This window comes from Manacus vitellinus, unplaced genomic scaffold (genome assembly GCF_001715985.3).
Source record: "Manacus vitellinus isolate BGI_N305 unplaced genomic scaffold, ASM171598v3 scaffold_22_pilon, whole genome shotgun sequence".
NCBI lineage: Eukaryota > Metazoa > Chordata > Aves > Passeriformes > Pipridae > Manacus > Manacus vitellinus.
The window spans coordinates 2,507,164-2,521,423 of record NW_021939632.1 but is presented as its reverse complement, the minus strand read 5'-3'; the positions used below and the strand labels follow the sequence as shown (position 1 = coordinate 2,521,423).

General features: G+C 42.0%; 1 protein-coding gene across 1 annotated transcript in view; it reads right to left on the bottom strand.

Moving 5' to 3' along the window:
- The window catches only part of PARP14 (poly(ADP-ribose) polymerase family member 14), a 36,654-nt gene extending 23,190 nt beyond the window's left edge, over window positions 1-13,464 (bottom strand). Inside the window, exons 1-11 of the mRNA XM_029959890.1 lie at window positions 13,297-13,464; window positions 12,381-12,578; window positions 11,910-12,197; window positions 9,880-10,116; window positions 6,757-9,011; window positions 5,074-5,304; window positions 4,580-4,801; window positions 3,670-3,760; window positions 2,602-2,751; window positions 2,007-2,069; window positions 805-972 (exon numbers count right to left, since the gene is read on the bottom strand). Of these exons, the coding sequence (XP_029815750.1) occupies window positions 805-972; window positions 2,007-2,069; window positions 2,602-2,751; window positions 3,670-3,760; window positions 4,580-4,801; window positions 5,074-5,304; window positions 6,757-9,011; window positions 9,880-10,116; window positions 11,910-12,197; window positions 12,381-12,477 (3,802 nt within the window). The 5' untranslated portion in view covers window positions 12,478-12,578; window positions 13,297-13,464. The remainder of the gene's footprint in view (window positions 1-804; window positions 973-2,006; window positions 2,070-2,601; window positions 2,752-3,669; window positions 3,761-4,579; window positions 4,802-5,073; window positions 5,305-6,756; window positions 9,012-9,879; window positions 10,117-11,909; window positions 12,198-12,380; window positions 12,579-13,296) is intronic.
- Window positions 13,465-14,260: the final 796 nt, after the last annotated feature.

Here is a 14,260-nt window from a genome sequence, read left to right as displayed (position 1 = left end):
AAAACATCTTTACAAGAACAGCTATGAACATACCCACAATCACTTGGATCATAAACAGGTCAAGAATAATGTCAGGCAGGCAATTAGGAAAGGTTTCTATTTATCATGAGAAGAACGTTTGAGACCACCTTTCCAGCAAGGGAAAAATGGAAGTTTCCTTTTGTTGGCATGGCAACCATTCAGGTTATGATGTAGATTGTACAGCCTGAGTACCTAATAGGCCACAGGCCTGACACTCAGTGGCCCAGTAACCAACTCCTTGCTCAAAATGTAGGCCTAGTTTTGTTCATGCAAGGGGTTCCCCCATGCATGGGGCACAGTTCTGGATTCTCCGATGCTATGGATTTCTACCGAACTAACTGAAAATAACAAGAGAAGAAAAAGGGACAATCTGGCCTTTTTGACTGGCTCATGTTCCATCTGCATCAACCCTGCTTGTGTGGCTGCCAGGCAGAGTTGCATCTACTGATTTCAGCAGTGGAGAAGTAGCTCCCTGGCTGTTCTCCCTGAGCTGCACACATATCAGGCTGCAGGTTCTCCAGGAAGCCCAGATATACCTTTGAATCCCTGTTAGCAAGGAAGTGTTGGTTCTAGAATACTCATACTCTTTATGTACTAAACGTCTGCAAGGAGTGAAGCTTTCTAGCTCTTCATAAATCTCTAATAACAGTTTTGAAGACTGCAGTTTCCGAATATATTTTCACCAAATAATAACCCCTCCAGATAAATCAAACTCATTCCTTGAGCCCTGAGATCACCAGAATCATATGCACTGAACCCATTTCAAAAAAGGGAGACACAGACCTGTTCCAATTGCTGGGAAGGCGACAGAGGTGTACCCCTGTAATTCACACTCCTGGAGCACCTGGAAAACTAGAAACTTGATGTCATCTTGGGCAACAAAATGGATTATTTTTTTGCATGGTAGGTTTCCTGCTTGGGTGATGATATAGCTCTTGTGAGGTTTTTGGGCTGAAAGAAGTAGTAGAACATAATCAACAATTATCCACAATATAGATGTGTACTAGTTCTCATTAAGAAATAAGAAGTGGTGACAAATATACCCCAGGATAAGCTTCATGTCTCTGTCCATAGAATAAGCAACTCCCTCTCTCTATTTTCACTTTCAAGGCACAAGGATTCAATTTATGTTTGTAAGATATGTGCCTCTTTTGATAAATAAATTTTGTGTGCATCTTTATTTATCCGGTTTGCTCTGCAGACTTGGAGAACTTTATGCAGACAGGCACACTGTCTTCACAAACACACAAGCATGACATCTACCCCCGGGCTGCCTAGCCCAAATTACCCTCTTGGCCTGTGCAAGAGAGGTTTTTTTACCCCTGATTGCCTCCACATAATTCTTTTCCTTTGTTTGGTCTTCCAAGCTGACCTCCACACCTTCATCTTTCCCACTTCCTTTATTTTGTGGGGTTTTAAACCACATACTTGTCCATCCTTACTTCCCTTTCATTACAGCTGCTGTTCACCAGCTCAATTTGGTCTACAAATAAATGCCTCTTCTGAGGCAGGAACCCAGCTTCACACTACTGAAAAGTAGTCACATAGAGGATGTGGTAGTGGATTACTAGTTATGCCAAAGCAAACATTTTCTTACTCAGAAATAACGAAAGGAGTTGCAGGTAGACAGTTGTTTCCAGTAACTTATGGCTTGTCTATTAACATTTCTGACAACATCTTGCTTGCTCTGTTCGATGTAAACTTTTTGTTTTTATCATGGAAAGCTTTATTGGAATAAGAGGATGTAATAACTAACAGATTTAGATCTTTACATGTGTTCAGAAGCCATCTCCTTTTGAAGATTTTTCTTTTCCTTCCTTCACTAGATGTTTTACAAATATTACATTAACTGATTTAAAAACTAGCTGCTGTAACACAGTGCATAATACAGATGGAAGTACAGTAGGCAACATTGATAAATTATTCCAGCAGATTCCCTGCTGTGCATTAACACCTTCAGAAGGGTCAGAAATGTTGTACCATACCTAGTAGACAACATTCAACTTCAACTGCTTTTCCGGCACCATTCAGAATTGCTCTTGAGACACCTTAAATGAGAAGAGGCACATGAATCCACTGTTACTACTGTTAATACTGTTAAAGTCCCTTCTGAAGCAGAACTGTATCCGCACAATATCTAAAAATATCTCAATGCCAGTAACAGTAAATGTTTTCATTGAAAAGCACTGCTGCCAAAATTTTAGACTTCCGCTTTTCAACACAAAGTGATGTCTAAAGTACCCAAAAAGTTTCCCCAAGGTCAAAACTCCTTGAGGTTTGTCTTCTCCTTTAGTCTGAGAGGTATTCTATAAAAAGATTCTATATTAAAAAACCAAAAAATTATTAGTTTCCCTTTCTGCAAGAGAGTCTTAAACATGCCATCCTGTAACATAGATTACCAAGAAAATAAAGTTTCAGACAGTACTTAATTGAACCTTTGTACCCTAAGAAGCAAAACAGAAACCACACTGTGAAAAAAAATAAAAGGGTATGAAGCATTGAAGAAAATACTTCCTCGTCTCCTTTCCCAGCCCTTCCAAGCACACATACTGTTTTCACACACAATATCAACTAAAATACCTGTTTGGAGGTTGAAGGTTTGGTTTGTTATGTTTACAATGACATCTCCCTTTTCCTTGGTAATATCACCTTCTGCCACCTGGAACACGATGGAGCCAATTGTCATTTCAAGTAAATTATGTGCTGAGGTTGAAGAGGTAGTAGAAAAAGCTGCAGGAAAAGAAATACAGACCCTGAGCAGAAGGGACTGATGATGTAAAAGATAAGGGACTTGTTCATGGGTACAACACCTATAGACACCACAGTTTGGCTACAGACTCAGCCCGTGGAGAGGATTGCCTGCCATGCTAACTGAAAATCATCCCTTCTCACAGGAGTCCTTGCTCAACCTGCACTATTCCCATAATTTCTACTCAGGACAGGATGGCAGGGAAAATGTGTTTTGCTGCACACCTGGAATACAGGACACTACTTAGTGACATTTCACAGTATAAGCCTTTGTAAAACCTCTATGTAAGAGAGCAGCAAACTTTCCAAGTCTTACTCTTTTGCTCCTCTGTCTCACAGAGTTTCCAGGCAGCTTCTCGACTGCATGACAGGTGGAATTTTTTACCTATGTGTTATTTGTAAAATTTTATTTCAGTTTTCAACATGTAACTGATTTTTTACAGGCTGCAGTTCTGTTAAGCTGGATAACACCAAAGATATTTCAGTTTGGTTTTGCTACTCATCTGAACACGTAAAAGGTTTAAGAGTATTCCAAAGAGACCACTCTAAGACACATAACCAGGAACTCATCTGCCTTCCCAGGACATAGAAAGACATTGACCTCTTCACAGTTGAATCTAGTGCTGCAATAACAAAAGAAAAAGCTCTGCTTGTGCCCTTGGCACATGATAGCTTCTGCTGTCCCGACTATCCGGATAAGGAATCATAGGTACAATTTTTTTCTTAGCATCTCCAATACTATTTCAGACATAACTCAACCTGAAAATACAGCCACCTGGAATTTGAGAATTAAATGCTCACCAAACAAATATCTAAACATCCATTACGAATGCATTCCCTGGAATATTTTAAAGAATAAAAGAATCCACTAGGCATGTAGCTTCTGTGAAATAAGCTTACCTGTGCCTTGGCCAGCCTCATTTGGAGAAGGCTTCTGCATTTCAACACCTGCAGTATTTCCACACCTCTTCTCAAGTTCTTCTAAAAATATCTAGAGAAGGAAATTACAATCAACCCCTGCAGAAGTTCTTTACACAGTAGAAATAAAAGTTTGAAAAGTCAAGTTAAAAAACATTTAGAAAGAGCTAAACACAAATTACTTCATACCATCTGCCATAATGTGATGGTAAGATGGCACATGTTGTTCTCAGAGAGCAAGGCTTTTCAGCGTGAACAATAGGCAGAATCACAAATGAGTAAGTCAAAGGCCTAGCCCCATTCCACAGGGATAGAGCAAGAGATGGCATCCTTAGACTGAGGGGCTAGTTTACACTAACTCAGCTTTTCCAAGTAATGCCACCCCTCTCTATATAAACGTATTAGCTACTGCACAAAATAGCAGAAGCCAACAGATGCAGAAACACTTATCTGGACATTAATTCACAGTGTGACTGCTCTCTTTCGGTGTGAAATGAGTAATTAGAGCAAGCATACAGAAAATTTGTGCTAAAGTGATACTAAAGAAAGGGGGATGCAGAATACTGGGATGTTTCTACTGGAGAAGTCTGTCAGCACAGCATACCTAGCACAATTATTTTTCCTAAAAAGACACCAGCACTCCATCTAAACACTCCTTTTTTTCCAGGGGTGGAGGCATTGATGCAGGAGTTACAACCTACCTGTCAAGACCTATTGACTGAAGAATTAGGTGAGTTCATGAGACAATTGAGTATAGACAAGAGAGACTGTCAGCAAAGTTTTTCTTTAGTGTAAGAACAAGCACCCTGTGGATTCTTTGAAGATCATCAGATAGCCAAGTATCATCAAATAAACCAGCATATGATAGAGAAAGAAAACCAGAGTAACTTACCTGAATATGAGCTGTGTCTTTTGGTTGCAACAGAAAGTGAACTTCCTCAAGAGAATTTACTCCATTTTTACTACTGAATTCAAACACCTTGTCAAACAATAATTTAGCAACAATAAAGGTTGGGAATCCTAAATTTCCTGTCCCAATTGCTGGAAAAGTAATTGACTTTAGAGACAGTTCTTCAGCAATCTCCAGACATTTTGTGATGATGTCACCGAAGACCTGTAAAGCACAATCATTTTTTCAGTTACTAAAGGTAATTTTCTTTCCAGCGTGTGCAACATAGCACTTTCCCTTTTAGCTTGGTAATAAAATACAATTAATTGCATACATCACAAGGAATTCATCAATCAACAAGAGATCAGCCCCACAGTTAAAAAAGAACAGGTCAAACTCTCCTGTCTTCTGTGACACTGTCCCTGATTTCAAAGGAAAAGTGGCATTAAACACACTATAAAGCCCACACAAATTCCAGCCAATAAAACACCTTATACCTTTGAAGATGTTTTTCTCTGGAACCACGCAGGTACAATAGCATGAAGCACAACACTGCAGTCTAGATTGTAACCATTTGTTTTCAATACAGCTCCCTCCTCAGCTCTTCCAAGGCCTTCTTTTCTCAAGTCTGTCTGAAGCATTGGCCCTGCCTTGCTTAGCAAAGCTTTAGCAAGTGGCCCTTTATCAAGCTGGAGATCTTTGCCAACACTGATGACAACAATGGATGTCTGAAAAACACGCAAGCAAAACCTCTACCTTTTAAGTACCAAATTTAAATTTTGCATTGATTAATCAAAACCTGCCTGATGACTTACAAAGTAAATTTTTGGGACAGCAATCAGAGTGAGCAAAGTTTGGAATGAAATAGAAGTTATGCTCAATTCTAATACCATGAGCCTACCCAGAGGAACACAAAAGTTGAGTTAACAATGAAATTCATTTCAGCTTGATGGGAGAAACTTAAAATTCTGCATTCCTGGTTTATTCATTCTACCTCCACTTGAAAAACATTTATGCAAGTTTGTTCTTCAAGAGAGGCTCACAGACCGAAATCTATGTTCACTGAGGTAGGCAGGGCTCCCATGCATGGCTGGTCTAGGGGAAAAGCAGAACCTGAAGACAAACAAGACTGGAGGAAACCTAAGGAGAAAGAAGTAAGAAAAGCAGTAACTTTTAAATGAGAGAAATACAAAGGCTTATGAACATTGTGTCAAGTCCTATATCCAGCTCCTTGGGAAGGACCTCTGTACACATTTTAACATATTCTGCAGGTATTAACATATTTTGTCCTGTCCAACTAGAAGAGCCGCATGCACAAGCTGTGGGAGGCATCCACACCTGAAAGAAAGGATTTCCCAGCCATTACGGAAAGGGTTCTGAACAGAGTTGCTTCCAGTTTTGGCAATCCCAGTAAAACAGCTATCAGCCAGCTAACAGAATTTCAATGCAGCAGGCAACTGGAAATCAATTAGAGAAGATGGTTCTTCACAGGAAATGCAATAGTAACCGCATGTTTCATGCTAGTGACAGAACAAATAAAAGTTTCCCAGACCAATATCTCACAGACGCAGGGAAAACAGGACTGGCTATAGACCCAGGCTCAGATGAAAATGTCTCTGCTGCTGCAGGAGCACAGTGGACCTGGAAGCACCAGCCAGTCTCACATAGCAAGGTACTCGTGCTAGCCAATACTGAGCACTCTCTTTTGCTTTTGTACTAGTACCACACTCCCATAATCAGGATTTATGGAAAGGTCAATGCTGCCTGAAGGTGGTTTCTGCCCAGCAAGGAAGGATCGGGAGGGTTTGGAGCCCAGACCGATTCCTGCTGGCCTCAGTTGCTTCTGCTAAACTGTAACATACCATGTACACAGGGATCTCTGGAGCCATCTGGACACAATCCTGAGTAACGTGCTCCAGGGGACCCTACTTGGGGTTGGACTAGATGACAAAATGCAATGCTGCACAGCCATCTGTATCTACCATGTAAGACAGTCACCTAACAGCAATTCTTGTTATCAGCAGTGATAGCCAATTTCAGCAACATGTCAAACATGGCAGTATTGCTAACTACAGATGATGGTCTAGGGTTGGTCATTTATTGGTTTTGTGTTTAAAAAAAAAAACAAACACAAAAAAACCCACTTGGTATTTCAATGGTAGATAATTTAAAACACTTACTGTAGCATCTTCAATGCTTCCTGTTTGCAGCACAATATCAAGGCCTTCCTCAGTTGTTATGCATGGTAAGTTCTTGCTTTTTTGAGAAATTTTGCGCTCCCTAGGTTGAGGAATTTTACTGGCCTGATGCAGGGACCTGTAGGAAGGTGAAGAATCTGGAAACACTTCTCTAAGTGCCTTGCTGAAAGCCTGAATGTTATCCTGTACAATATCCACAAGATGAACTTCCTTCAAGCTGCTGTCCCCCTTGGATCCTTCCAAGGTCTCCTTGATAGAGGATACAATTGAATATGTACACAGTTCCAGTGGAAAGCCAAAAATCCCTCCACTTATAGCAGGCAGAGCTATGGAAGAACAATTGTATGTTTCAGCTAGTTCTAGACTTTTCTTCACTGTCTTCCTCAACAAGTCCACGCACCTTTCTGGCTCCTCCTTCCTCCACCTGGGCCCAACAGCATGAATGACGTTCTTGCAGGGGAGTTTCCCAGCACCTGTGATAACTGCGCTCCCGGGATGGAAATGCCCGTTCTTCCTCACCAGCTCATCACACTCTTCTTGCAGTGCTGGACCAGCAGCTCTTAACAGTGCATCAGCAAGGCCACCAATGTGCTTTAGGTCTTCATTAGACGCATTCACCACAACATCAACAGAATGAGTGCATAAGTCAGCTCTATAAACTGCTATTACAATTTCACCCATGGTCACTTGCATATAGGGCTTGCCTTCATTACTATGTTCTTGCTGTTCTTCCAGGTGCTCTTCTGAGTGCTCTTCCAGCCGGACTAAACATTTAAACTCTTGTTTTGCATGGGAGGCCAAAACCCGTTCGTGCTCTTTGAAATATGACTTGGCTCCTGGTGCTCCAATTACCACACGCTTATAGTACAGGCCAGATAGTATTTGCTCAACTAGGCTGACTCCTTCCAGCACTTTTGGCCTTGATCCACTCAAGGATATAACCCTATACTTTTTCTGTGTGCTAAAGTCAACTTTCACACCTTTTTTCAGTAAGCCACCCCAAACATCAACCTTCTCTTTCTCAAAAAACATCATGACCGCCATGGGCTTCCCTCCAATGACCCTTTGTACCTGTGTGTTTGCATCTATAAAGCTGGAGAGTTCCTCAAAGGCTTTTGCTACTGCTTGAGAACAACCAGCAATGACGACCTGACTTCCTGCCTGAGTGACTGTTACAGCTTCACTAGAGCAGTTTTCCTTGGTGAGCATCTGCCATTCCTTGTCCTGGAGGACTGACTCATCCTCCAATGCAATGCTTCTGTAGTCCAGTTCCTTCTTTATTTCTTCTTCTGCTTTTAGGAGATCTTCAGGAGTACTCCCATTCAAGATGACAGCTCCTGTGCCAAGCTCATAAAAGGCATTAATTTGTTTTGACATAAACAGACTCTGTGACAGGGTTTCATTATCAATATGCTCTAAAAACTGGAAAATGTAAGGGTGGATATTAACTGTTTTCTTTACCATTTTGTGCATAGTATCGAATATTTCCCCTTTTACTTTATAAACTTCCTCAGGCACACCACATAGCCTAATTATTTTCTGCAAATAATCGTAAGTTATTTTCAGACCTGGGAACTCCATACGAAATTTTTCTTCCAGACCAGAAACCTGTAAAATTCCATATTCCCCTGGACTCACTGTCACCACTTGTTCAGTTCTTTGCTTTTCTCTTTCAATTTCTCTGACGGCCTTTTCAATCAGAACCTTCAGTTCTTCTTCAACATTACTCACAACTTCTTTTTCTCCCACTAGAACAAGTAAATCCTTGGAAATATGTGGGATCATCAGAACTTCATCACAGGGAAAGCTGTTTCTAATGGCTTCCCACACCTCTGCGCTTACTTGACACTGAATTGCTTCATACTTTGATATGCTTTGTGAAAAGGCTGCGGAAACATTTTCCTTCCATGTCTTGACCAACTGAGATACTGATCTCTTCCGCTCAGACAAAACAGCCGAAGGATGCAAGGAAACTTTTGGGTCTGCACAGTGGGGTTCAGGCCATGCTGGCACACAATTACACTTTGCCATTTCACAGTTTATGGCTGCAATGAGGCTGCTATTTTTTTGCAAATAATTCCAGATATAAGGGTCCAGAGGCAATGTAATTGGATCTGGCTTCTTTATCTGTGGCCCTTCCTTTCCATATAGAGCTGTTCCCAGCGAGGTGTAGTAAGGATAGACAGAGATTGGTGTTTTGTTGATTGTATGCTTCTTTGCCAGGATATTTGTTACATCTAAAACAAACAAACAAAACCCCAGACTATTAATGTCAGCATTTAAGATCTTCTGTTTCGTTTTTGTGTTCTTTTTGTTGTTTGGGGGTTTTAAACTATGTTGTCTAAATAATAATGTTTGTTATTTCTAAGAACATTTTTAGATTCATTTCCCTCCCTTCCCAGATAGAAATAATTCCAAATTATTGAAGAATTATTTATTTTAAATGCCAGAAACTAAGTTGGAGAGAGAAAGTCAAGCACAACACAGTCCACTTCTGGGAGGAGGTACACACAGTCTCTGCCCCCACTTCTCTTATATGCTGTACTTAAAGTGCCCAGCTCAGCAGTTGTTTGGGTTATACTCAGCAGTATCAAATCCCAGCTCCTCCATTTTCCCACAGAAAGAGCATCTCTTTCTTTCAACTTCCCTTCAGCTCTCCCTTTCACTGCAGTGGCTCCAGCTTCCCTCTTGTCCTTCACCTTCCACTCATCTTTCTGTCACTGACTGGACAAGCCACACCACCTACTCTCCAGCCAAAAAAGCTGCCCAAGAAATTGTCCTCTGATGACCTAGACAGCACACATTGCCATGGGACAGCTGGTGGTGAAGGTGGCAGGCTGGAGGGAAAGTCCCCTGCACTCAAACTGCAACCTGAACTCTATAAGGATCAGGGCCAGGGTGAAATAAGCTGTCTGGAAAAAGGAAACGGTTCTGTGCCTCATGCCCAGCTGGCCCAAAACTGTTAGCAGTTAGCAGAGACTTGCTGACAAAGCACCAGATTTGCTGTTTTATGAGGGAAAAGGAGGCATTTCTCTAGAAAATACACATTTTGATCCTTAAATAAGAAGTTCTCAAAGAAATAAGGGGTTTGCATTTCTGCATTACCTTTATGGTCACTGAATGTAATGATAGCTGCATCTTCGTCAGGCAGCTGTTGAACATCCGTCACTTGTGCACCTCCATTCCTCTTATTTTCAAAGTAGATGGTTATATAGTCACTGGATGTGTTGGGTGGTATATTTTCAGCCCTAATGCTCTTTGTTAGCTCGAGGCACCGTGCAGTAATGTTTTGTTGCTTTGCTCTGTGGTTTTGATTAACCTTTTTAGCAAATTCCCCTGTATCTAGGAAGAGAAAGGAGAAGAAAATAGAAAAAACCCAAATTCCAACTTGGAGCTCACTTTTCTACCTCGGTGTTAGCAGACTATCGCTGTGTGCACTGGTCAAAGCACTGAATTACAAAATCAACTCAGAGGTGCCCCCAAAGCTACTTCTTTCCACGTATTCGGTATCTGCCACCCAGTATTCCCCTCATGGTTGATTACAATTGTTGACCACAATAACTGTACCCAGAATTTGCTGCTAGTTTTCCTGCTGACTAGAACTGGGTCTCTTTAACCTCAGAAGGAAACAAGATCAGGTTCATTTCTGGGCTATGGCTTTGTACACAACTAATCAGGCATGAGCCAACAGTTCAAATTCTCTCAGTTTTCTTTTTGGCTACTGCCCCCCCCCATCATCACACTAAAGGACAGTCAAATCACTTCCATATCTTTCAGGGAAAAACAGTTAAGTTTTTTATTTCCTAAAGGCTACACCAAAAATTTAGGACTGGACCACAACATTAGAGACAAATAATTGCTGATTTCTAAGGCAGAAAAATCTACACCTTCTGGAAGCTAAAAAATTCTTTGGTTTAGTTAAACCACATACTAATCCCTTCACAACTAAGACTTCTCAGCAACTTCATTTTTATATATTACCAATAATACCAGTGTTATCTCTAAGTTGATTCAAAGTGATACATAACTTCTTTTCACCACATTCTATCTTCTACAGATTTAGAATTTTTCCATATGTAAGACTCAATTCTCTCTTCTTTCCTGTCCCACCTTCTCACCCAGAATCAAGCACATGTAAAGTCACCTTGTCCCTAAAAGGACTCCAGCACAGCAGCACTGAAAGAATCCTGAAGCCAGTTCACCACTGTCAGTTTAATTCAGTTCTCTCTCTGCAACAAGAGCCATGACATTTGGCTGATAATCTTTCTAGATCCAGTCTTTTCATACCACTTACTTTTGCCCAAATCCTGGGATGGGATTTGCTAGTAAAATCAGCCATAAGTCCACCAGAAAGTCTCCCCAGTCCCTCACTGTGAGAAGTAGGAGCTGACACCTCTCCATCACCTGCAAGATGCCTTTGTCATCAATCACTAATAAGGTAGAAAAGAAAGTGTATGGTATTGAACACGCTAAAAACCACATAGTAGCTTAACAACTCACTGGTACCACAGCATGTGGTGTTAGTGCCACGCTTCACATAACTGATGCTGCCACTCTGTAAGGACAGCTGGACTTGCCTCAGCATCCCAGGACCAGTATCCCATCCGCAGCAACAGCCACAGCAGGCATCTAGAGAAGCTGTAGGAAGATGCTGCTTCCTCAACTCTCTCCCAGCTTCCAGTCTATGACAGTAGATTTCTCCAGCCTGACACAGTCTGCTTAATAACCTTAAAAAGCTCTGCTCCACATATTTGTGCAATTTTCTTCTAATCCATACGAACCCACCACACATGTAAAACCTTTTGTCAAGGACAGCCTTTGTCATCAAACTGTTCTCAGATCAAGTACATCCTTCATTGCTTGTTCTAAGTTATAGTTTGGTTTTAGTTCTACCTGTTCTGTTTACTATCCAAATCAGAGCTAGCTCTCTTCTGACTTTCACTGGCCTCTACACCTTACAGATAAAAGGTATGGCATTACTTTAGTAGCGTAAGTCCTCCTTTAAAAGCACACAATATCAGACCAAACCTCAAAAATATGACAGAAAACACTCACTTCCTGCTAAGCCTCACTCACACACACACATGCAAACAAGTAGCTAATAAAAAAGAGCTTCAACTCTGACTCCTTCTTACCAGTATTTGCATTAAAAGTAACTACAGCAGCACGTAACTCAGGGATCATTTCCACACTGAAGTCACCATCATCCTCTGACAAGCCACTGACGTTCTCTACCAGCATAATAACCATGCAATCTTTTACTGTCTCCTTCATATTCTCCAGCACAACTGAGGTGGAAGGCAGGGATCCTTCAGAGTTCTCCGCTTGGCATGGCTCCTGCAGAGTGTCCACTTGCCACGGCTTCACGAACAGATCAATTTTCTTCACCTTGTGATGCTTCCTTTGCAAAACTTCTTGGGCATCTAGTTGCACAGGAAAAAAACCAAAGATGTGATCTTCCCTTCCCCACAGCAGACCATATTAAATAATAAAAATAATACAGCATTTTTGCTTGGAGCAACGCCCACAAAGAGATCCAGCACCAGCAAAGGCCTATTTTTAAAAGGGAACTTTAGCAGTATAACAACCATAACACACAAGCGTACCTTGCTCATCCTCAAAGGTGATGATCATTCTCTGACCCTCTTTGACATAGGACCTGATGATCCCCCCACCAGACTTCTTTTTATTTTCGAAGTACATTTCCAAAATCTCATCTTCTATTTCTTCCCCAGAGGCAGTGGTTACTACTATGACAGACTTCCTAGAGGTTGCTTTTTCTTCTTCCAATTTCTCACATGATTCTGAAAAAAAGATCACACTCCAATGCCTTAGGTAAAAGTTAAGAAAAATACCAAGCTTCTTATTTTCCAAGCTTTCACTCCACTTTTTGTTCAGACCACACATAAGGCCAGGGAAAAGAACAGGGTAAGAATTCTAAACAAGTTAAGCATATCAGTAGTGGGAGCTGCCATAACAGGTGAGGAAAAAACGCTTCACTTCAGCATCAGGCAAGGACAGCAGAAGTAAAAGCTACAAAATCTTCTTCACAAACACACAATGAGGGGAATCAGTGCTCTTCTGCCTGGGCACTTTCTCCATTCACAGTTCCAGCCACTGCTGTGGGTACATGGAGTCTACATGCGCTGGCTGCCACAGCAGCTCAGGTGTACCTGGGGTACAAAGCTACTGATGTTCTGGCAGAGGTTGCCCCAGCAGGGCTGGGAGCATCTGGGAAGGTCTGGGAAGGGACAGCCTTAGCCAGAACAGAGGCCAGCATCTACTGCTGTTTCCTAAGGAACTGACCTGCCCGAGGCAGCCACTGAAGTGGGGACTTTAAAGGGACTCATACAAAGGAAAAAACCCATTTATTTCTTTTAGTCTGAGATCACAATTCCTACACTACATTAGACAAACACCACAAGCCACACGGGTGACCAGGGCACTACCACAGCGGGAAGGTCCATGAAAACCAAAGAAGCAAGAATACACTGGTCACCGCTGGATATGTGGCACACTTACCTGCCTTCTCCTGCAGAGTACACACAGGAGTCTCCTTACTCTGGTAGATGGGAAGAGACACCTGGGGTTCATTAACTAGAGATAAACGACAATGATTTCCCAGTTACTGGGTACTTCAAGAAGAAAAAGGTCACATTCGTGTACACCCAGGACCTAACACAGCTTGAATTTTTTCATTTGACACTGACAGAACCCCAGACTTTCATAGATTCCTCTTTTTAAAACATATGTTGAATTGGTTGCAGAAACACTCTGAGCTCAAGAAGGCTCAGGCATAATGTTGAAAATCAAACTAGTGCACAGTCATACTGAGTGAACCACGGTGAGCACGTCCTCCCATGCACTACACACTGCCCTCACACAAAAACTGAGTTGAATGTGAGAAGTGCCAAGGACATCTCCCCTTGGGAGGGAAGCACATCTGGAAACTGGCATCTCTGGAAAAGCCTCTATTATGATGTGTTCTGACTCTACATAACAGCTCTACTTGCTAGTTTAGAACAGGAAGAAATGCAACTAAATTAGAAAACAAAAGATAAGGTGATATCACCCAAACTGCTTCTCTACCCTGCGCCCTCAGTTCCCATCTGTGCACAAATAGGCACTTTGGGGGTGGAGGTCAGGGAGCTGTGTGTGTATTAACCTTGTGTGTATTGATTAGCTGTGTATTAGCTGTGAGCGTATTCATTAGTCGGGTGGGTATTAATTAGCTGTGTATTAGCTGTGTGTGTATTAGCTCCTCTAGCCAGAGCAGTGGGTCTGTGCGGTGCCTGCGGGCTGGCTCGCGGGCTGCGGTTTAGAAAATACGTCGGTTTTGGGATGAGGGAAATGAAGGAGAGCGCAGGGTAGGGGAATCAAAGCGCTAGAGCGCTGTTCGCCCGGCCCGGCCAAGCACCAGAAAGCAGATCTCCCCATCCCCGCTCCGCCTCCCTCCCCTCCCCGCTCCTCCGCCCGGGCTCCCCGG